The following is a 23,287-nucleotide window of genomic DNA, read 5'->3' as shown; positions in this document are numbered from 1 at the left end:
AAATACTGAAGTAAGAAGTTTCTGTGACTCTTAGAAAGTCAAAGCTCTTAATTCTTCCTGATAATATTTTATAAAGTCCTGATGAAGTTTTTGTATTTATTAGAGTGTGCAGGGATGACGTATATTTGTAAAACAACCAAAACACTAGCACCAAAGTTTCCTGGCTCTAAGGTTATTGCTGAGAACAAGCTTTGTGGTAAAAAAATGTTTATGAAACTATCATGTTTTGCTATCTTGATAATTTTCACAAATCAACACTACTTCCATTATTTTCGAAGTGCAAGGCAATCAGCAAAAAATATAAAGCTTATGTGGGGTTGTAAAGGAACAACACCAAAGCGAATAGATTTTAACATCACCACCACAGGGTCAACTTTAATTTTGCACTCTTCAAAAGTTTGAGCCTGAGCATTTTTAGTGCAAAATGCACTGAGCAAAAGGTGGACATACCTACCTGCAATGCACCAGAAGAGATTGTCCCTTGACCAACTAGCATTTTAGAAGTTTTCTTGTGCATATTAGCAAATTTGATCCATGTTAATTGTTAGTGAATTTCAAGACAAAGTTTCTTTTGGGGCCCATACTACTGCACTGAACCCACTGTGCTACTTCGATTTTAATGCTGAAGTGAACTGAGATTCAGCACATAATAAAAAAAGCACTTCTGGGCTGTTATTGAACAAGAACTGATTGCTCTTACATTTCTTACAATAACTACACAGTAAACATAGTCTTATCCGGAGGTTGTTCAACACTAACCACAATCTTGCCACACCTGGGCCTAATTACTGCCAAGACATAATTTTGATAGAACCTGTCTGACAAAGTGAAGTAGGCCAAACAATCTCATAAAGCAACACATCTGAAGAAATTCATGAACAGATGAGAAACAAAGTAACTGACATCTATCAGTCTGGAAAGGGTGACAAAGTCATTTCTAAGGCTATGGGACTCCAGAAAACCACGGTGAGAGCCATTATCCACAAATGGAGAAAATTTGGAACAGTGGTAAACCTTCCCAGGAGTAACGAGATACCAAAATTTCTCCGGTGCATCAGTGACTCATCCAAAAGGCCACAAAAGAACCAGAAAAGATCTAGAGACCTGCAGGCCTCACTAGAGTCAGTTAAGGTCAGTGTTCATGATTTAACAATGAGAAAGAGATGGGGCAAAAATGTCAACCATAGAAGAGTTCCAAGGCCAAAATCACAGAATGCAAAGGCATGTCCGACATTAGCCAAAAACCATCTAAATTTAGATGATTCCCAAGCACACTTGGGTTATGCCGCGGGACAATGATCTGAAACACACCAGCAAGTCTACCTTTGAATGGCTTCAAAAAGGTTTTGGGGTGACCTAGTCAAAGTCCTGACTGAAGTCCAGTCGACATGATTTTGTCTAATATCAAAATTTGTTTGACAATCTGAAACATTTAAGTGTGACAAATTCACAAAAAATAAGTTATCAGGAAGGGGGAAAACACTTTTTCATGGTACTGTATGAGGTTTCAGGTTTGAGGTTTCCCCCTTAATAAATACAATCATCATTTAGAAACTGTATTTTGTATTTACTTGGGTTGTCTTTGTGAGATATTAAAATTGGTTTGATGATCCGAAACATTTAAGTGTGATAAATATGCAAAAAAATCAGGAAACAGAAAGGAGGCAAATACTTTTTCACGGCACTGTATGTATACATGTTTGACTGTCCAACAGTTGTATACCTCTCAGAAGCATATGGCCGATTGGTGGTAGCTTAGTTTTAACCAGACAGACATTACATCAGTTTTCTTTAAAGCCTTAAGACTGAAACTCAAATAACCACACAATGAATGAAGTATAAGATTTTTTAATAATATCATTTGCAAAGCTATAAATTTTGCGGTATCCTGTTACAGTACATGACATTTCTATTTGAATAAAGGTGTCAACTTTTGGGTTTAAAATACAAAATAAAATCTGTGACACAAACTGGCTAGTATATTTAAATCCAGCAGGCTAATATCACTAAATAAAAGAGATCCTTATATGAGTAACAGTTTAAACAGCAACATTTGAAATCAAAAGGAGCATACATGGGTCATGGAAACCAAGCCATAATGACATAAATTATCAATTTAATATTAATGATACATATTGTATCAAAGTTGAGCAGCATAATACAGTACGCTAAAAGTGAAGCAACAATCAATTCAAAGGCACTTGCTGAATCCATTTTGTAAAAACAGTTTTGTTTTCTCTCCCATACACACTTATAACAGCATGACAACCCATACAAGCCTTAAAATTAAACAGTGCATCATATCCTTAAGTTCTGTGATACCATAACCAGTAATAAAAAGGAATGATTAATATTTTTAAACCAGATCTACAAGGTGCTGATAGCTAATAGCTGTAAATAAGCTACAGAAAATCTGCCTTACCACAACAAAACTCATAACATACAAAATATATAGCTATGTTTTCAAGTCCTCCAGGATAACTGAAGTTCATTCAAATACTGAGAAGAAAACTATAACTGCAAAACCCTCCTACAGCAGTCACTCACAATACTGATGTAAGATAATCTATGAGCCAGATTGTTTTTTTTTTTTGTTTGTTTGTTTGTTTTTTTGTTTTTTATAAAGTATACATGAAAAGATTCAGATTTCAAAGACAGTGCTATGGGACTAAACAAATCACTGCAAAAAATAAAAAATACACCCATCAATATTTTAAAGGTATAATAGTCAGAGCAGGATTGACAGGGGGAAATATCTTCTTAATTATATTTGGTTCTTTCTACCCATATTGATTTTAATTGTTGGAACATTTTAACCTATGTCTGCAGGAAACATGATTCAAAGTACTGAAACTTCTCCAAATATGGGCAAAATTAAACATTTAAAGCCTATAAAATGTGGACAGAGCATTTTTTAAATTAAAGCTTAAGTTAGAGTGACATAAAAGATAGGGGAAAATGCCTAAATTTTAACAATTAAGTTTTTCCTGTTCAAGCATCTTGAGCATGCATATCTCACATACAACTATAGCCAGATTTTAAGAATGCCAATCTCTTGATATTCAACCAGCAATTCACAAACATTGTTTTAATCTTGTTTAACTTTAAACTGATTCATTCTTTCAAGTCATGTAAACAAGGATTGGCCAGTGAGCCTTGTTAATTCCCTTTTTTTAATCATTACAGTACACAAGACTGACTGAATATTTTTTAAGTTATCCAATCTAGACTTCCTTAAATATTCCAGCTTCTTTTCTTAGCACCGCAAAAGAAGCTGTAAGATAAACTTCAGCAAACATGGAGATTAAAGTGATGATTTTACCTGTCAACACAGCCTTAAAATGAGAGATTCCTTTCGGCAACTTAACACACAAAGCAGCAGGTCGGTACAGATCCTACAACATACTTTTCCTTCTATTTAAACAAAGCATCCTAGTCCTAGCTTTTACCTCCTTCTTCAATAACCAGTCATACACTATGCAGTTTATTTAACTCTAATTCCTCTGGCTTTTAATCAGTTTTATCATCTGCGGCCAGACAATTATAATAAATCATTTTAAGCAACTTTTAGCCTGACTGGCAGCATTAAGGGGCTTTCAGATTGGATTCAGTAGCGATGTGTGCCACTGTCAAAACCATTTATTGTTTGTTGTGCACAAGTTGATTGTGTATCTGAGCCATGCCAAGCAGAGCATAAGTCCTACATTTTCAACTAGTGCACAGTGTTCTGTGAAGCCATCTTAGCCTGTCCAATGATATTGCTTTCTGCAGCAAACTTGAAAGTGGTCATTTTAAAGTTGAAGCTACTGGAGAAGTCTAAACTCTCTCAAATACTACTGTGCCATGAGGATTTGATGAATCCACACCCTCTTATTCTTTACCGCTCTCCTCCTCCTCAGCAGAATAAATGTCAGGGCTTTCCTCTGATAAGTGAATAGGTACATGTGTCCAAAAAACATAGAACTATACACTTTTACTCAATATAAATAGCTACCTCTCAATTATCAAGGTCACGTAGCAACACTCTACACCCCATGCTGCACATTGCACACTGCATCCTATCTGAAAGCCCCTCAGAGAAGTAAGGGGGGGTTATAACGGTGTAAAGGCAGCACTTCCATGGCTGCTTCCTACAGCGGGAAACGCAGTAAGTCCAGATCCATTTCTACATCCTACCACATCCATGACTTCAGGTAAATCAGTTGAAAATGTCTCCACTGGCTACTGTTTGGTCAAGTCCATTGATCTTCTCAGGCATTAAGCCTTCCTCAATGGCCACCTTGGACTCGTGGACCTTTAAAGACCAGAAGATCAAACTGGTGTTTCTACTTTTTAACAAATTCAATAAAAAGCTGTCAAATTATATAAAGGAGAATGTAAAGTTATATTAGCAGATTAATTTTGATGTAGATTATGTGTTTTGTACTTACCCTGAATGGCTCACTGATACCAATGATGCTCTGCAGAGAATTACAGTAATAACACAGCACACACTCTCCTCCCTGTACTGGGATTTCCTCTTTATCAACGTATACCTACAAACAAGACACACATATTGTGATGTATTGGTCTAATGCTGACAAAAAAAAGAACTTCTAACAGCTGATTTAGAGAGAGGCTTTGAGGCTCGTGAGGCAGAAGATGCAACCTTGACAAACTCTGATCTGTTTTAATGGTCAAACATGAGCGAAAATGATGGCAAGTGACCAAAAGAAGTAATGGAAAAAAAAAAAAAAAAAGAACACCAGCATTGGTATTGGTCATTGCCTAAACTGTACTTTTAAATACCAGTATTCCCATCAGCTTTGGCTTTTACTATTAGTGCTTTGCACTAGTTGCATTAGTGCTACTATTGCCAGCAATAATAAAGTACTGTGTAGAGTCATCGTAAAGTTGAACAACACAACTTTTTTGTTACTGAAAAATATTTTTTTTTACAATGTAAAGGCAAGCAGCATGGATCCCTGAGTTACTCCAGTATGACACCTGACTTCCAGTCATCTGCCACTTTTTCTAGATTTCTATTAGTTTTATAACTGTGAAGCTCATTTCAAGCAATATCACCCAGAAAACTGATGAGTTTTGGGATAAAACAACAGAGTTGGGATGCCACAATAATAGAATGTTAAATTTAAGCATGATTGCAATACTGCCGTCTGTTTTGATACCACAGCAACAAAAACATGTGCCCATTCTTGTTTTAAACTGTGAAAACTTGCATGCTGATAAAGTGATGTGTCTGAATTCATTTCTACAACGTTGGTGCTCTATCTATTACCTGTGTGACTTCTTCATTGAAGGCCACTTGGTCATCTTTGACCCATGTGTAGGTAAGGTAGTCCGACACACTGGTGAATCCAACCTGAAAATCATACACAGTCAGCAATTTCATACCACAATATGAAATTTACATTCACTGAAGTGAACAGCTGTTGTTCAGACACCTTATAAAGTCCGATCCAGTCCCATGTACTGGAAGGGAAAGGCTGAAGCGGGCTGTAGAGAACAATGGAGTCGATGTCTGCGCTCCAGTCACCCTCTGGCTGCAGACGCACCAGGGGAGTTGTGTGAATCTTTCTCAGCTGGAGAGAAATAAACTCACATAATTACATTTGTCTGTAGATATTAAAAGAAAAAAATGTAATTTGAGCGTAAGATTCACAGTAGTTTAAAACAAACACTGCAGTATTTATTTACATAAGAACATGTTCCTTATAATTCAACCGATTTAATAAAGTGAACCTTGAAAGAGACCTCTCTAATTGGTTTATTGTATTATCTTTGAGTAGTCTATCAAAACTCAGCTATTTTCTCACCGCCAGAGTGAAGATGCCGATGACAGGCTTGTGGTCACTGATGCCATACTCCATGATACTGGTGTAAAACTCCTGTCTGACTTTCAGGGGGTACTCCTCATCCTCTTCCTGCTGCCTGAGCTCCCTCACATCCACCTCTGCATTACTCTCCTTTTGCTCTTCGGGGGGCGGGGCTGCAGGCCGGAGCCGCCACAGAATCCTATCAGTCCATGCAGGCTTACGCTTCTTACCACTGGACAGGTGATTAAAGAGCAGAGGGAGAACTCAGTTAGAGGACAACAGTTAAGCTCAAAAATAAAGGAAGTCTTACAGTTGCATGTATAAAACACTAAAGGAAAAGATGAGAGGGTGCATTATATTTACATAAAGCAAGGAGCAGCATTAATGAAACAGGGGCATCAGTTTGTGGGATCACAAGGCTTACTTCAGCACTTCTTCCCACAGTGGTGAGTAATGCATTAGTGCCTTTACTTTAAGCATTCAGAAAACACTGTAAAATCTAGTTACCCAAGGAAGAACACTTATCCCACCATAGAGGACCTGTTCTACACCTGACTAAAAGTCAACACAGATATTGAATTATCAACAGTCATTAGACAGATCTATTTCTGGCCATGCATGTTAGCTGTTATGTAGCAGCTGTTTTGGGACCGACTGCTGAGGCTTTTAGATAAACAAGCCCTGAAAGCAGAAGGACTGTAGGACACACTGTTGGTTAGATGTGGGTTAAAATGAACTATTGACATTTTGCCACTTAAAGGTACATTGCAGAGCATATCAGTACGTTTGTTTGGGACTTTAGTGTATTAAACACTAAGTTCAGATCACATAAATACTGACTGAATGCAGTAACAGAAAATATGAACCAATCCAGAGGGGTATAACACAAAGTGAGCTCAAATCCAGTATTTTTTTTAAAGTAATCTAGTCTGACAAAGATCGAAGTTCCAGTCAGAGATACTGGGGATTATGAAGCTGGTTGTTTCATAATAGATGCTTCTTCTGCACAAAATAAACAATTATTGGCTGTTATATTCTAATACATGATTTATGTTAAGAAATGATCAATACATCAAAGTTTTTAAGGGAAAAACAACTACACTGCTACTTAAGGTGAGGAGAGAGACCCTGCACATTTTTTTAATTTGTATATGAATTTATTAATAATTTGGTTCTACCATTTGATAAACTGCTGATACTTTTTGGTTGTTTTTAATAGCATTACTTGTCACAGGACAACTGCTACAATTTAACAATAACACCCATTTATTTCAGCTTAATTAGATGTGTATTTGTTGTAAAAAACTTTTGTGTTGAACTGTTTTCTCAGGATGTCAGGACCAATTATGAAGTGTAAGTTTTTTAAGATGCTTTATCCTTATTGATCTTTACTGTGGGGCTAATCTGTTGAAATTAATGTGTGAATTTGACCTGAAACAAACCCACCAAAATGAGGGGAGAAACTGTGCACTACTACACATCTTTATCCTGTGTCATTTCAAACCTCAAGTTATGATTACAAACATTTCCACAAACATATTGTTTAAATTTGATGTGCTTAAACTTGCTTATTTTTCCCTTAAAGTCTGGAAAATAAGTCAAGATAGTCTGTTTTATTAGTTTTTGGTTGGTCTCCACTCCTCTTTTCTGTTCCATGACAGTTGAAGAACTATTACAAACTCTGATCCTGGATAGGTTAAATTCTTGGTGTCGTGTAAGCCAATGAGGGCTGGGCATATGATTTTATGTATGGCACAATAATAAAAATGTTTAAGACCTTCAAAAAAAAATAAGGCTGTAGAGAGTTCAGATAATAATCAAATAATACTAAGAATAATTGCTCTTTACAGCCAATTTTAAGCTGTAACTCTGAACATAACCTGATACAGACATGGGCAGCCTATTTGTTTGGAGTTAGTTATCATGATAATCCAATCGGGTAACAAGGGTTTCATAGCCTGAAAAACTCTTGACTTTAGGCTTAACAGACCCCAAAACTCTCATTGTGGTACACCCCCCTATATGTTACAGAAAGGACTGCTCTTTAAAGGAGTCTGGTGCCTTGGAAGAGACTAACGCAACAGCTTTCCTGACTTAAACAGTTCTATTACTCTCTAACAAAGAAAACAGTCTCTGAATGACCCCTTATGTAAGTGGTTACACAGAATTATAATCTCAGCCTCTCAGTGGCAAAATCAACTACAGTTAGTGGGTGTTCTTTAATCACGTGCATTTGTGCCCCAGGGCAACACTGAACCAATAAAAGCCCCTTTCAGGGAAGCCTGCTGAAGCAATCTACTAAAGCAGTAGAAAATCCCTTTGTATCTAATGTCAAAAAAGCATCCAAATATTTAAAGAAGTTGCGTAGCTTTAAAATAATAGACTTAAGTGTTAACCTTTTTGGGATAAATTAAACCTCTGCAAAGTCACTAATTAAAATATTTAACGACACGCAATGTTTACATCTGTATGGGTTCACTAGAAGCCTTCACGTACACTGTGGCCACTCTATTAGGTACACCTGTTTAAGTCCTCTGTAATACAAATATCTAATCATGCAATTACAGCAACCAATGCATTTAGACATGTAGACATGGTCGAGACACTCTCCTGAAGATCAAACCAATCATCAGGATGGGGAATAAAGATGATTTAAGGGATTTTTAATGTGCCATGGTTGTTGGTGTCTGGCGGGCCGGTTTGAGTCTTTCACAAACTGCTGATCTACCCAGATTTTCACACACAAGGATGGTGCAAACAAGGGGAAATATGCAGTGGCCGGCAGTTCTATAGGCCAAAATACCTTGTTGATGGCAAAAAAAACAGACTGACTCAAGAAGATAGAAATCCAACAACTAAAATAACCACTCGTTACAACTGAGGTATGCAGAGGAATATCTCTGAACACAGTGATCCGACTTAAACCATTAACTGTGTGCATCTCTACTCAAAAAATGCAATTATTATGATGCAATTATGAGAAACTATAAACATGAAAATGCCCTAACCTCTTACTGACCCAGTGCTCCTTTGACTGATGTAGTATGATGTAGTCTTTCAGTTTAGATCAGTGATACTTTATACCTCTACCTTTCATATTTAGAGATTCCACAGCAGCATTGCAACAATTCTCCAGCATCACAAAGACTTTTTTTTTTTTTTTTTTTTTTTTTTTTTTAACACCGAACCAAACAATTGCATTGTATTGCTGCTCCACTGAGTGATTGTACAGTGGGCTGGCACACACACTCACAAAACACTGTCCTGTCAGCTCCCCCATTCATTCAGTTGTTAATTCAGCTTTGTCACTACAGCTGCTGCAGATTCCAGATGAAATATCATTGCACCTTCATTCTGTCTCTTTACAACTTATTCAAAGTGGCAAAGCAGACCAGAAAAATGTTTTCTTGAGTACGCTGCGTAAAGGGGCTTTTGATAATAATGGAAATAACTTTAGAAAAACTCTGCTGTGCCACCAGAGGTCAAAAACTCCAGGGTGTATCTTTAACAGCAAAAACAAAGGCTCAGAAAACAACAACTCTGTGAGCTCAGACATCTTACTGTCAAATAAACAAGCATGGTAGTCTTTTTTTAGCAGAGACAAACTGACATTTGTCTCAAAAAGACTTTTATCCCCACCTGCTTGTTTGTTTCATTTGCATCATGTTACTAATGCAATCTTCACAAAGCTTTTGAATAGTGGTTAATACTTCAAGCTAGCATAGTGCATAAAAAAGGAAACCACTTTTAACATCTTGGTAAAAGTGGTTTTTATGCACAAGCTAAATTGTGGATTAAAAAGGGATGACATGATGGAAGCAGAGGTGTGGACACAAATGTGTTTTAAACTCTTACTTAAAGCCAAACCATGTCTTGTAGAGCCTGTAAAGTTGAAAGGAGGCATAGATATATACAACATAATATATTAGAAGGCAATTCCTTGAATAATAGGATTAATCAGGGTTAATTATGATGGTAATTTCTTGTTTGTTACCTGCTGTCGTAAGTATCAGAGTTTAGATCAAACTTGTATGTTGGTTGAAAGTCCAGAGGTCCTTCTTCAAACTCCTGGAGCAGCTTCTCTTTGTTCTTCAACATGGTCAGCTGAAAATTACCAAAGTTGGGCACAGTTAATGAAATGTGGCGCTAGTGTTCATAACAGTTGATCCAAAAAATCTGCTCAAAATGAACAGAAATTTTTATTGAAATTGACATTAAAACTTAATGACAGTCAGTTCAGTTTTGACTCATCAGTGTGTTTTCTCCTCATTAAACAAAATAATTCACACTACTTCTGTGTTTAAGCATCATGCAAAACATCCCAACAAAGTTATAATTCTTGTAATTCTGTCCATTTCAAGATCCAATCACACGTCATCAATAATCTAGGCATCTACCAGACCACAGACAAATGAACAACAATCAGTTAGTCATTTAAACCTACCATTAGGAGATCTACTTTACTCTGTTGATCTTAATATTCCAACAAAGACAGTCCTGCTCCATCAGAGTCCCCACAATCCACATATTTTGTGCCCATATTGTCATTGTAAATCATATTTTAACAGACATCTGACTTCCATTTACCAAATCTGAATGACAGGCCAGATACTGCAAAACAGAGCTCCAATGGTGTCCATTCAATAAATCCTATCATTAAACCAAGTCTGACCCAGCTAACAGGTCATCGGACTGGGAAATGGTCAGTCTCAGTTTGCTGGAATGTTTATGCAGACACAATCCATAAACAAGAGTGTTGAAAGTAACCGAGCGATTTCAATCATCACTAGAATTGAAATCTGATTAACTGCCTGCCACTAAATAACAGAAACTTTTAACAAAAATGAAAAACACCACTGATCAAGTGGTCTAAATAAAGAACGAAACACAAAGCACCAATTTCCTTTACTTTGGTCATGACACATCTGTAAGGGACAAACCTGATCTTTGCTCCACAGAAGGCTATAGTTTTGGTTGTTGATGCAGGTACGAACAAAGTGCATGCCATGGTCCTGGATCCGGAAGTTGAGATCCCCAAACCAGAACACCAGCCTGATTCAAGACAGGGGTGATGAAAACGTGAGAAATACTGTAGATTAAAAGAAAATGAATTTGGAAGTGTACCAAATTTTAAATCTGGAATAACATCATACATCTTCCTACCTGTGATCAATGATCGTCTGAGCTTTCTTACAGTCAAAGGTCTGCGTGCCCATTATGTACTCAAACTCATCCACTCTCTCTGAGGCATAGTTCATGTGAGCAGCCAGGTGGCAGTTGAGGAAACAGATCATGTGGCCATAGAAAGACAGTCGGACAGAGACGCCTCCTTTGTTACCCTAAGAGACAAAAATGAGACACGGATGAAGCACAAGTTCTGTTGAGCTACTCGGTTCTTTTTATGGTATTTATACAGGAGAAAAACAAACTAACTCTATGTAGCTAGCTTTTTAATTCACATACCCTTGATTTGCTCAAATATACCAGTCTTGATGCTGCTTTTTGTTGCCATAGATTCTTAAAGAACATGACAACAGACACTGGTCTGCTGAAGGATGGACACATCAATTCCAACCCATTTCAGACAACTGTAGAGACCTTTTCTGGAGAAAGATTCTTTTTTATGTCCCTTTAGGAATTTCTGGGCTTTTTCTATGACTCTTGCATCTTAAAATACTTGATTTCATGGCAGCTTTTTGAAAAAGCAAGGTGTGATGTTTGAGTACTTTTGTTGTTTTAACACTTAAAAAATTAGCTGTACCCTTTAATCCATTTGCTAAGCAAATTCTTTGTATTCGGAAATCACTTTGAGTCAATTTCCTGATGCCTTAAAATATGTAAGCATTAAATGAGGCATAAAATGCTGTGAAATAGCTTTGGACTGAACATGTCCACTTCAATACAATCCAACAGTGCAGTGTACAGAATAATTCACATTTACCATAAACAACAGTATGTAAGGGGCTTGGCTGCGCCCTACAAAAACACCATGTTTCTGCACAGTGGTGGTTTTTCTCTGAGAGGGGACTGAATGTTTTCTTCATCTTCTGTATCTTGGCTGCTTGCTATTGTCTGCTTACTGCTAACATGCTTGAAAGTTTAAAATAGATTGTGTCATAGTTAAAGGCAGGGCACTTCTGTAAGGGAAAATAATTCTTTGTCCCAACTTGCAATGCTATAAACACTGATGTAAATTCTAATGCTAATGCTTCCAAGCTGTAATGTCAAATTAAGTCATTATTGTTAACTGATAATTATCAGCTACCTGGTTAAGTTGTCTAGCAAGAGACAAAATCTCATTTCATATAGACAAGAAAACGTAGAATTTATAGTAGAGCTGCAACAATCTAGCACTGTTTGGATAAGATGAATGTATCATTAAATTTACATGTGATAAGGTGCTGACTAATACTGTATACATTTAGAGTTTGGATCCCATTGCATAGAAAAAGCTCATCCTTCTGCTGGACGGCTTGCAGCCACAGTGTTCTCCTACTCAGTTCTTGTGCTTCAGTTTAGTAAAATAAAACACTTGAAATTCTGATCTTTAAATTCATTTGTAGTGCATAAGGGTGCACTGCAACTCTCTGGCACTGGGGTTAGTGGTTTGTTTTTCCACTCTATGTAGGGCAACTGTGGCTCAGTAGGTGGAGTTGGTTGTCTTTCAACTGGAAGATTGTGAGTTTGAACCCCAGCTGCCACAGTCACATGTTGATGTGTACTTGAGTGAGACACTTAACCCCAGTTTGCTCCCACTGCTGCCTCTGTGGCACATGAATTAGATTAAAGCAGATAGATACTCTATTGATCCCGTGGGAAATGTAGCTACGTTTCAGCTTCTCCTGTGTGTTTGGATGCATATGAATGGGATTTGCTAATCTTCATAGCAACTTATGCCATCAGTGTGTGCATGTGGAGTGAGTGGATGTGAATGGGTAAGGGTGACCTGCAGGGTAAAAGCAATTTGAATAGTCAGATTTCCTGGGTGTTCCCCTTTGTAAAACTTTCAAAACAATAGCATATCTTAAAGATAACATTGTAGATTAATTATTTGACTTTGCCTTGATTTGACTGGATATCTGATCAATCAACTGATGTGTCAGTTAAGATGAAAGGATCATTATACCCCTATTGATTTTATTTTATATGTAAAAACAACCAAGTCATATTATGACTTTTTTTTTAGAAGGAAATCTACTGAAACATTTTGAAACAGGAGCCCAAGGGAGCTGTGGCTGTAATAAGCCAAGTCCAGAAAATCAACTGTGTTCGTGTTTTTCTCACCCAGTAACCAAAAATGCCTGTTCGTGTATATGTGGCCCGGATGTCTCTGATGAAGGGAACATGCTCCAGTTTGGAGAAGAAGAGAAGCAGCAAGCCCTGCATTCTGATAGAAGACACCTGAAATATACACACGTACACAAAAAAGGGTAAAAACGGTTCAATATACACATGGACACAATTGTTGGTACCCCTCTGTTAATGAAAGAAAAACCCACTATGGTCACACAAATAACTTGAATCTAACAAAAAATAATAATAAATAAAAATTCCATGAAAATTAACCAGTGAAAATCAGACATTGCTTTTGAACTGTGGTTCAACAGAATTATTTTTAAAAACAAACTCATGAAACAGGCCTGGACAAAAATGATGGTACCGCGAGAAAAGATTGAAAATAATGTGACCATAGGGACATGTTCAACCAAGGTGTGTCCTCTAATTAACATCACAGGTGTCTACAAACTTATAATCAGTCAGTCAGCCTATTTAAAGGGTGACAATTAGTCACTGTGCTGTTTGGTGACATGGTGTGTACCACACTAAACATGGACCAGAGGAAGCGAAGGAGAGAGTTGTCTCAGGAGATTAGAAAGAAAATAATAGACAAGAATGTTAAAAGTAAAGGCTATAAGACCATCTCCAAGCAGCTTGATGTTCCTGTGACTACAGTTGTACATGTTATTCAGAAATGTAAGATCCACGGGACTGTAGCCAACCTCCCTGGCCATGGCCGCAGGAGGAAAATTGATGACAAATCGAAGAGATGGATAATATGAATGGTAACAAAAGAGCCCAGAAAAACCTCCAAAGACATTAAACAGGATAATGACCCAAAACACACAGCTTAAAACACCCAAGAATGGCTAAGAGCAAAACATTGGACTATTCTGAAGTGGCCTTCTATGAGCACTGATCTAAATTCTATTGAACATCTGTGGAAGGAGCTGAAACATGCTGCCTGGAGAAGGCACCCTTCAAACCTGAGACAACTGGAGCAGTTTGCTCATGAGGAGTGGGCCAAAAGACTTGCTGAGAGGTGCAGAAGTCTCATTGAAAGTTACAGAAATTTTTTGATTGCAGTGACTGCCTTAAAAGGTTGTGCAACAAAATATTAAGTTAAGGGTGCCATCATTTTTGTCCAGGCCTGTTTCATGAGTTTGTTTTTTAAAATAATTCTGTTGAACCACAGTTCAAAAGCAATGTCTGATTTTCATTGGTTAATTTTATTGAATTTTTATCTATTATCACTTTTGTCAGATTCAAGTTATTTCTGTGACCATTGTGGGTTTTTCTTTCATTAACAGAGGGGTACCAACAACTTTGTCCACGTGTGTAATAACAACAAGAATAATATCTTATAAACAGACATTCAGGACTCTTAGTTACTTCAAATAAAGAGTGCTTAATATATTTGTTATCATTTACTAACAGAGCTTTGCCTCAAATATGCACATTTTTTATGAGAAGAGATGTACCTTAACGTAATTCAGTGGTGCCAGGGTGGTCATGAACAGGTGACTCCATGGGTCATCAAATAATGAGTCAGACACGAATCTCACCGGTCCTGAGTAAACCTCCTGCAAACTAACAAACACAAACACGCTGTGTTGCTCCACATCCGGTTACATAATCAAATTACTTGCCCCACCAATCAGTCCACATTCCTTGCATCACCTACCCAATCACATAGAGGTCTGGGTTCTTTGGAGAGTTCAAATGCAGAAGCAATGTCATGTCATCTGGAGGATCAGCTGTGGCCACGTTCCACGTAACCATGTGTAACCTGAAGACCGATGAAAGAAGACAGAGTTGTTTGTGAAGCACTTGTATTGAAACAAAAACCTCAGATGGATTACTGTAAAAAAAAAACTGTCAGGTGATACAAATGTTAATTTAAACCAGGGTCAAACTGATATAAATCTGTGAGGCTAGCCCCATTACAATTTTGTGCTACCAGTATTTCTGAAATGTAAGCCTACATGAAAACTCTACACTTTTTAAAGAAAACGAAGCTTTAGATCTCTAAAAAAGGTATTCGTTAGTGCCTACCTGTAGAGTTGAAGTCCAGGGTTTACAGTAACCTTAGTACTTTTTGAAGTAGGAATGTAAAGGTTATTGATACCTTGATACTTCTCTTATTCCACTTTATAATAATCCTGCCTCTTTATTTCAAGTCTGATAGTTTTGAAAGGAATGGCTGAAACAACAGATCAAAAATTAGATAGTTTTTCTAAATTTCACCAGTATGTGTATTATTATTTGGGAACTCCACTCTTGCTATAGCTTATTTTCCAGGACTTTCCCATAACATTTTCTGTGAGTTTAGCTGGTGTGACAGAAGTACCAACCCACCAATATGTTTGTTCCTTTATGTGGGGATCTGATTCAAAAGATGTGCAGTCTATTGCTGTAACCATGAACTGTAACATGCTTATAAATGATGATGAATTGAATGATGATAGAAAAATTGAAATAAATCTGCAAATGCACAAGTTAGAAATGCCAAAATCATTATCGCAGCATATTTTTATTGGTATAAATGTTTCAATATAACCTAATTTTTCTCTTATTTTTTCCAAGACATTCAAATTCAAACCTGACTATGTTAAAATCACGGGAAAAGACACAATTTTACATGTCAAAAGCTGATTCTAGTGTGCAGCCTGTTCTTGATATCTTTGTCCTTAAGGCACCATCACTATTTGATATGACCCTTGGCATCATTCAGCCCTTTTAGATGACAATGTCCTCTGTCTATGGAAACACCGAGATGGAATGAGGAGTATGTTTTAATGTATTCTTGGGGCAGCACAAGATTTTCCATTTCTATTTTTTGCTTTTTTCTCTCATTTTCCAACAGCTTTCCATGACAGAAAAAAAAACAATTTACAAGGTTTCCTATGTTTTCCAGGGAACTTGAGCCCTTCCTTAAACTGGACAATGTTTCCGATTTTGTATTCTGTTAGATTTCTGCACCAGATCTATGAGTTGGTTTGTCATTAAAGGTGAAAATCAAGCAACTGTGTGTTTAGTCCTCTGTTATTTAAAATATATTTGTTATGGCTATTAAATAATGAGACTCATGAGGATAAAACTGTGTGGTTCACAGTCACACTGAGTGTTGAATATCAATGGCCGGGTATTTATGCACAACTGCTTAAAGTTTCCAGTAAGTGATGTCTTTAGTTCATTGCTAGCTACTGATTGAAGTGCATGTGTTTTGCTAAAGTCGTGTCATAAAATGCTTACCTTAAAAGTTGAGCAATGCATTAACTTGAAATTTCAGGTGAAATTGAACAAAACAGCAGCAAAATCTTCTCAAACATTAGCTGATGATTATGGGGAACACTGCATGTTTGCATGGCACTAAAGATTTTGTGAAGGCAGAGAGGATGTCCAAGATGATGAATGTTCTGGGCGCCAACGCACATAGAAACATCTGAAAACATTCAACAAATTGAACAAATCATTTTAAATGACCAACAACTCAGTATAAAAATGATAGCAGAAATGGTCGCCATTGATAAAGGGACAGTTTGGCAAATTCTGCATGAAAATTCAAACATGAAAAAAGTGTGTGCCAAAGTTGTTTCAAAACTTCTGACTCCTGATCAAAATGCAAGCAAATCTGTTGCTTAACTTTTAAGCTAATAATTTTTCGACACTTAAGCAAAAGCACATGCACTTCAATTAGTACTAGCTAGCAGTGAGATATAGATGTCACTTATTGAAAACTCACAGTAATTGTGTGTAAATGCCTAACCTTTAATACTTAACACTCGGTGTGACTGTAAACACTGTGGTTTTATTCTCATAAGCGCAGTCTCAATATTTAATAGCCATACCTCATGCATAGTTTTTTTTTAATTATTGTATCTAAGTACCCAAAACTTAAGGGTGAATTTGCTTGATTTTTTATGGTTTTCATGTGATGTAAGAATGCATAACTTTAAAAAGATCAAAAATTTAAAACACCATTGCTGCACCTCCACATAGTGGTCAATAACAGTTGCTACTTATCTAAACTCTTCTTGCCTACCTGGACTTCCCGCTGGTCCCATGACTGAAAGTTACTGCTATGTCTAATAAACTTGGAGTACATTATTTGTTACCCCAAGGAGGTTATGTGATCGGCAGGGTTTGTTATTTTTTTAGTTTGTTTGTTAGCAACATAACTCAAAAAGTTGTGGACGGATTTTGATGAAAATTTCAGGAAATGTCAGAAATGGCATAAGGAAGAACTGATTCAATTTTGGGACAGATCTGGATCACCGTCTGGATCCAGGAATTTTTTAAAGGATTCTTCACTATTGGGAGATAGGGCTAATGGCGGAGGTCTGCGTTCTCCGTGCTTTTCTAGTTTAATAAAGCAGTTTTAAGTATCTTATCAGAGTCATGTCTGTTAAAAATGCAAAAGCTGAACAAATAAGTGTCTCTTAGTTGTGTACGTCACAGTATTTTTCAAGCTGTGAATACTTTTCCCTTGAAATTCTTCAAAAGTATAGGTACCAGAGAACCCTCTGTCAGTCTGGTTCTACTACAAAATTGTTTTAAATTGCATACAGCTGCACATCATCACAGTAAAACTGAACTATGCTCAGGGGATCACAGTCAAAGAAGTTCATTCAGGCAGACAGTAATCAAAGAAGAGCACATGATCATAGTATGAAAGCTGTTACAGTAAAAGTACTGTGCTACTACCAGAAGCAGGTCAGGCCCGTACAGCAAACACATAATGAGAGCAGTCATCAGTTCACCCAAACTCTAATCTTCCATCACGAATTTACTGTTATCAGCTGCTACAGTGAAATTTCATGGGGGAATCTGAGGGTAATTTTCAACCAAAGGATTTCAACAACAAAAAACTAGAGGCATCCACTGTAGTCCAGAGACAAGATAGTGGTTAAATGAAGCATGTTAAAGAGGAAAGAGAGGACTGTTATTTCTTATCATTAACACAGTAAGTAACAGCATTGGAACATGGAAAATGCAAGGCACATTTTCTCTACACCTGAACTTGTCCTTTCTTGGTCTGTTGGCTCTCTTGCCACAGACAAGGAAAGCGTTATCCAGACTTTGGACTATCTTCTCATGCAGCTCATGCCCAGGGTCCAAGTCATCCACGCACGTCATCAGCTGGTTGAGCCGATGGCGAAGAGCAAGTTTGGTGCCCGTTGACTGTGTGGAATAGGTGTCGGAGCGTTCGCGCCCCATGGTGCCAAAAAGCTGACAGATTTCCTCCATCCTCGATCAAAGTCTTGAATACAGCAACAGCAAAGTTAGCCGTCTTCTTGATAGCCAGAGTGTTGCAAAGGATCAAACGTTAACCATGTGCAACAAGAAAAGGAGAATCAAATGAGCAGCAATCTAAAGTTCTGGTTGCTGTGCAGAGCCAAACCTCTGAATGAAATGAGGAAAGTTCTTTCTTGAGGATATTGGGGCTCTAGCGCTGGGAGGAGTGAGTAGGAATTTTTACCACAAGTCTTCTTTGTGTGCTTAAAATTACGTATAATCTCATTGGAGAAATGTCTCAACAATAGGCTTATGAAATAATTGTGAAACCAACCTGCAATGCAGGAACATAAGAACTCTTACCCTTTCAAGCTGTCATTTAGTAAGCTGTGCTTCCTCTGGCAGGTTGGCAAACATTATTCTTTTCTTCAAATCCGCATTAGGTGTATATTGCAGTGACATAATTGACCTGCTAGAGAGCAGGATCAATTCACTGAATGGCAAACACTGTATTGGAGCACATTTAAGTCTAAATAAAGAAGACGGTTGTGCAGAAAAGCTACAGGATTCAGCTTACCAATGGCAAAAACTGCAAAAAAAGACTCAGTTATGATCCTAAACATGTCTTTAAAAGAAATCAGAGCAATACTTTGCTACTGAAAACCTGAACATCACTAAAGGCTAAAGAGTGAAAGAGAAAAGGAGAATGGATGACACTCAAGTGTTGAAATTCTTGTCTTCCAGGCTTACTTTTCAGGCAAACCTCGACAATGTCATCTCTGTCTGAAGAGGGCAAACCGGTTACTAGAACAACACAACTAAGTGTCCCAAAGGAGAGAGTCTGGACCAGCTTCAAAAATCCCCTTTGCACGCTTTTATTTTGCATTACACAACAGGGTTTCACCGAGAGAGGCCTAGTGGCAAGCACCTTTTGTTGGGTGCTGGCAGCCCAATGGACCCTGTCAATATGGTCCAACATCAAGAAGGGCGCCAACTTCAACATTTCACTCACAGGGAATGCAACAACATACAGACATCAGAGTAGTTGTTTTTTATGCATTGTAAACCACCAGTTGCTGGGTACTTTTGACTGTAATATCAAAGTTTCCTACTGAGCTGTAGCACTGTTATTTAAAGAAAGTTCCTGAATGCTTCGGCCCAGTGGGAGGTAAACTAAGGGGGGGGGCTTTATGGCATGAAATATATTGGTAGGAGCCCCTTTCAATGGTAAACCAGTATCAGTACTGTCACTGTTATTACTTTTGCCAGGAAATTGATTTTTTACAATACCATCGTCACCAGTTTAACCACACACTGTGGCTGTAGTGCACGCAGAAGGCAAAACCAGCACCATGGATTGCTCAACCTACCGGCCACAGCACAGTGAGGTCAAATAAAGTACTGTAACAGCATTATACTGTATGTGACAAACAAGACCTCAGATAGAGCCTCGTCAACATGTTTGGCTATGAAACTTAAAGACCAGAGCCAGGTGCGCCTACATCCAACATAAAGTTTATGTGCTCACTTTGCAGAGCATCCCTGTCAGTCTGTCTGCAGCTTTCACACTGCCTCTGTGCTGGAATGGATCAACTCTGTTGGCTTGAGCCCGGTGCAACAGCGGTATGCAGTTCAGTTACAACAGCTTAAACAACTGTTTTTCCTTTTACGATGATTCAAAGAAGCAGGTCTGAAGGTCAGAAGCAGATCTGATGGTAGTCATTAAAACAGCTGTATACTGTTACTCCATATAGTGGCTGCTATATCTGTTAAACCTAATGCCCCGCTGTTGTGATGCAATGATAAAAATGTCATTCCTGACGAGTTATTCACAAATTAACTGCCTACTTGTTATGTTGTCCAAAAAATTTTGTGAACAACCATATCAGTTACACAAGTACAGATGACTGAACACAAAGAGAATAACTGAAGCATGGTGATCAGCATTTATGACCTGTAATTGTGTGCAGATATGATTTGAAAATGCCATCACTGGCTTGTTTAAGTGGGAGAAGGATGGGGGAGTAATATAAATATCAGGTCAGGTCACCTAGTTTCTTTTACATTTTATGTACTGGTTTGTAAAGTATGTATAATGACAGATTTTTGGAAAAAGCTGTATGTCAGTGATAAGGACATGCAGGTTGACCTCGCAGGACTGATTCAACACTCCAAAACAGCAAACATTTTTTAGGGTTTTTTTCTTTTGTATTTAAAAGTTACTGCACTCAATATTTAAACACCAGTGTAGGCCTTATCTCAAATTTTGCAGTTATTGAAAACATAAGGCCAACAGTGAGTCTTTTTGGTTTGAGGGGGCAGGTTTCATTCCAACATTCAATGTAACACAAGGGTCATAGGGATAAGAGTACAACATTATATCATGTTAATGTTCATAGTGTTTTCTGACTGAGAAGTTTTAACATCAATTCACAGTATATTCTAAAAGCTTCTGCATCAACAGCCTGATAGCATCAAGATATAAATGAAGCGCAAGGCTGAAGGCTATCACTTAATACAACAAAACAAGATTTCTAAGGTGGTATCTATTTTAGGATGATTAAACATGATTACTCATTGATTTTACACCTGTGTTAGATATATTTATTGAACCTACGCAGTCTTAAATTTATAACACTATGTAATTTTTAAAAGGCACAATAAATCAAACTAAAAGAGTAAAAAAATAAATACATTTAAAAGGGCTACATGATACTGTTTTGTTTGTTTTTGAGGTAATGGTGATCATGTACTCTTGTCGACAATTTTAAAAACTAACATTTTGAAACATTTTCCTCCTTTGGACAAAAAAAGCACAACAAAGCATGCAGCAGGACACTCCTTTTTTAACCTTGATTATCTGTTATGTCTACAGGAAGCCAAAATAGTGAGTAAAACGGAAACTCGACTAGCTGCATTCATGGACTCTGATGAGTCTACAGTCGGATGTCTTGAGCCAAAGTCCGTTCACAATCCACTTCTTATTGACAGCAAGTTTAACAGTTTACCGCTTGACCCCTTTTCTCGCTGCCTTATCTAGTGTGTATTTTCTACAGAGTAAGGCCATGAGCTTTGCAGAAAGAAGGCAGACACAGATGTCGTCTCACCTGAAGCTGTCTTCATCGTTGTTTCCCTTCTTCAAAGTGAAGTCCAGCTGCTCCTCATTCTCCTCCATCTTTTCCACACCTGGACAGCAACGAAGGGAAGCTGCTGTAACTACACTTAAGCTGTGCGAGAAGAGCTTTAACCTGAGCAAAGTGAAATATACTCGTACATGTTATAATAAAGCACCTGTTTATTAATGCTAGCTATTAGCTTAACATGCTAACAAGTTCTCACTACACTAAGAGGCTGCGCTGAGGTTAGAACACTGTATGTCGAATTTACGATTACCACGGCTGAAGCAGACTCTGTTTTTTAAAAATATGAAGCTACAGGTCAAACAAACTTCACACAGAAAACACATCCATCATCGCCCCGCTGTTGTGATGTTGCTCTCCGGTTACTGTAACTGCACGTTGTACGATAACGCTAGCTTCACTACGCAGCAAGCAGCCTTGAAAGGCGGTTTTTTTCTTCAAAAAGTAAAAATTAAGTAAAAAATGTGCACAAAAGATTGTGTTTTCCTGTGTTATACCCGAAATGCGTTGACAGTTATTGTTTCCCTTATTCTCCTTCCAAACTGACGTACAGTTGACGGGAGCAGCAGTCTGACAGCTAATGTTGTTGTTACCCCCGAGCTGTAGTGATGTGCCGTCCGTGGACGAGTCGGATATATGAAGCGATTCATTTAGGTGAACGAAAAGAACCGATTTCCGCCAGAGAGACTTACCTTTTTTTAAAGATAATTAATGCATGGCATAATAAGGGGTGATCATTCATTGGAAAGGGAATGACAAAATAAAAGAAATCCAAATAATTTTTTTAACAGAGCAGGCATTTATCATGTGCTACTGATTGTACCAGTAGGATATATGTGAAGAGTATAGAAAGGTTTGTTCGCCTTTGTTAGACAACAAGGATAGATTTCCTGACATAACCGGGGTGGAAAAGTACACAGCTATTGTACTCATGTAAAAGTACTCAGGGGTGGAAATAACTAATTACATTTACTCAAGTTACTGTAACTGAGTGGCTTTTTGGAATACTTTTCAAAATCATTACTTTTACTTACATTTTGAGGGAAGTATGGTGGCTACTTCAGTACATTTTAAAAAAGCATCAAGTACTGAGTAAAAAAAAAAAACAATAAAAGCCAAAACAAGGAGGTTCTAACTTTCTGCCAACAAGAAAATAGCCAGAAGTTATACCTTAACAGCACCTGACAGTCATTAGTGAATAATCCCACATCTCATCCTTAGACAGCAGCTTCATTTGACTTTAGGTTACATCACAGCTTACAATAAATATCCTGGTTATAGATTCATATTCTCTTGTAGTTATTTCACACCAAGAAAAGAACAGATTTTAATGTATAACCTCCTCAGGTATCAAAAGTAGCTACTCAGTACTCAGTAGCTACTTGGAGTAAATTTTAAATGATTTACTTTTTACTTTAACTTGAGAAGATTCATAGATTGCTACTTTTACCCATACTTAAGTAAATTTCATCCAAAGTAACTTTACTTTTACTTGGGTACAATAGTCTGGTACTTTTTCCACCTCTGAAAGTACAGTTCAGGTTAAGATTTACTTAGGTATAAGTAAATTTACTCACAAAGTACAAGGACGCCAAAGAATTACCCAATTACAGCAAAGGCTACTTTTCATCTCTGGACACAACCCATTTTGTTTTTTGTTTTGTTTTGTTTTATCATAGATACATCCACATAGTCAAGTTTATTAAAGTCAGAAGTCATTAAAGGCTTATGTCTGATATCAACTACAACTATCAACTACTTTTTTTATGTTTAATCATAGTTTTTTTTTATGAAACGTTGTTTAATTGTTGTAAT

The 23,287-nt window shown here is 37.4% G+C and overlaps 1 protein-coding gene across 4 annotated transcripts; it reads right to left on the bottom strand.

The window, feature by feature from the left end:
- Positions 1-1,832: 1,832 nt before the first annotated feature.
- Positions 1,833-22,072, bottom strand: inpp5ka (inositol polyphosphate-5-phosphatase Ka). 4 transcript variants are annotated; one of them, XM_041808615.1, is made up of 14 exons: positions 21,970-22,072; positions 21,440-21,580; positions 14,779-14,883; positions 14,576-14,684; positions 13,101-13,217; positions 10,980-11,155; positions 10,757-10,868; positions 9,811-9,920; positions 9,672-9,698; positions 5,817-6,048; positions 5,445-5,582; positions 5,279-5,362; positions 4,431-4,535; positions 1,833-4,294 (listed from the first exon to the last, which is right to left on the bottom strand). In XM_041808615.1, the coding sequence occupies exons 2-14, from the start codon at positions 21,505-21,507 to the stop codon at positions 4,199-4,201; spliced, it is 1,479 nt and encodes a 492-aa protein (XP_041664549.1). In that variant the 5' UTR covers positions 21,508-21,580; positions 21,970-22,072; the 3' UTR covers positions 1,833-4,198. The 4 variants fall into 4 exon arrangements, with proteins under 4 accessions (XP_041664549.1, XP_041664540.1, XP_041664556.1 ...); XM_041808606.1 differs by having other exon boundaries at positions 21,440-21,518; positions 21,970-22,066; XM_041808622.1 differs by lacking the exon at positions 21,970-22,072 and adding an exon at positions 21,624-21,956 and having other exon boundaries at positions 21,440-21,518.
- Between the last annotated feature and the right edge of the window lie 1,215 nt (positions 22,073-23,287).

Source organism: Cheilinus undulatus, linkage group 2 (assembly GCF_018320785.1).
Source record: "Cheilinus undulatus linkage group 2, ASM1832078v1, whole genome shotgun sequence".
Taxonomy (NCBI): Eukaryota; Metazoa; Chordata; class Actinopteri; order Labriformes; family Labridae; genus Cheilinus; species Cheilinus undulatus.
This window is presented reverse-complemented; position numbering and strand designations above follow the sequence as displayed.

Coding starts and splice junctions, on each gene's coding strand:
- inpp5ka (XM_041808615.1), bottom strand. CDS start 21,507: ATGGAGGAGAATGAGGAGCAGCTGGACTTCACTTTGAAGAAGGGAAAC. Junction 9,699..9,810: donor TCTGATACTTACGACAGCAG/GTAACAAACAAG, acceptor TCAACTTTACAG/GCTCTACAAGACATGGTTTG. Junction 6,049..9,671: donor AAGACATGGTTTGGCTTTAA/GTAAGAGTTTAA, acceptor TCACCTGTCCAG/TGGTAAGAAGCGTAAGCCTG.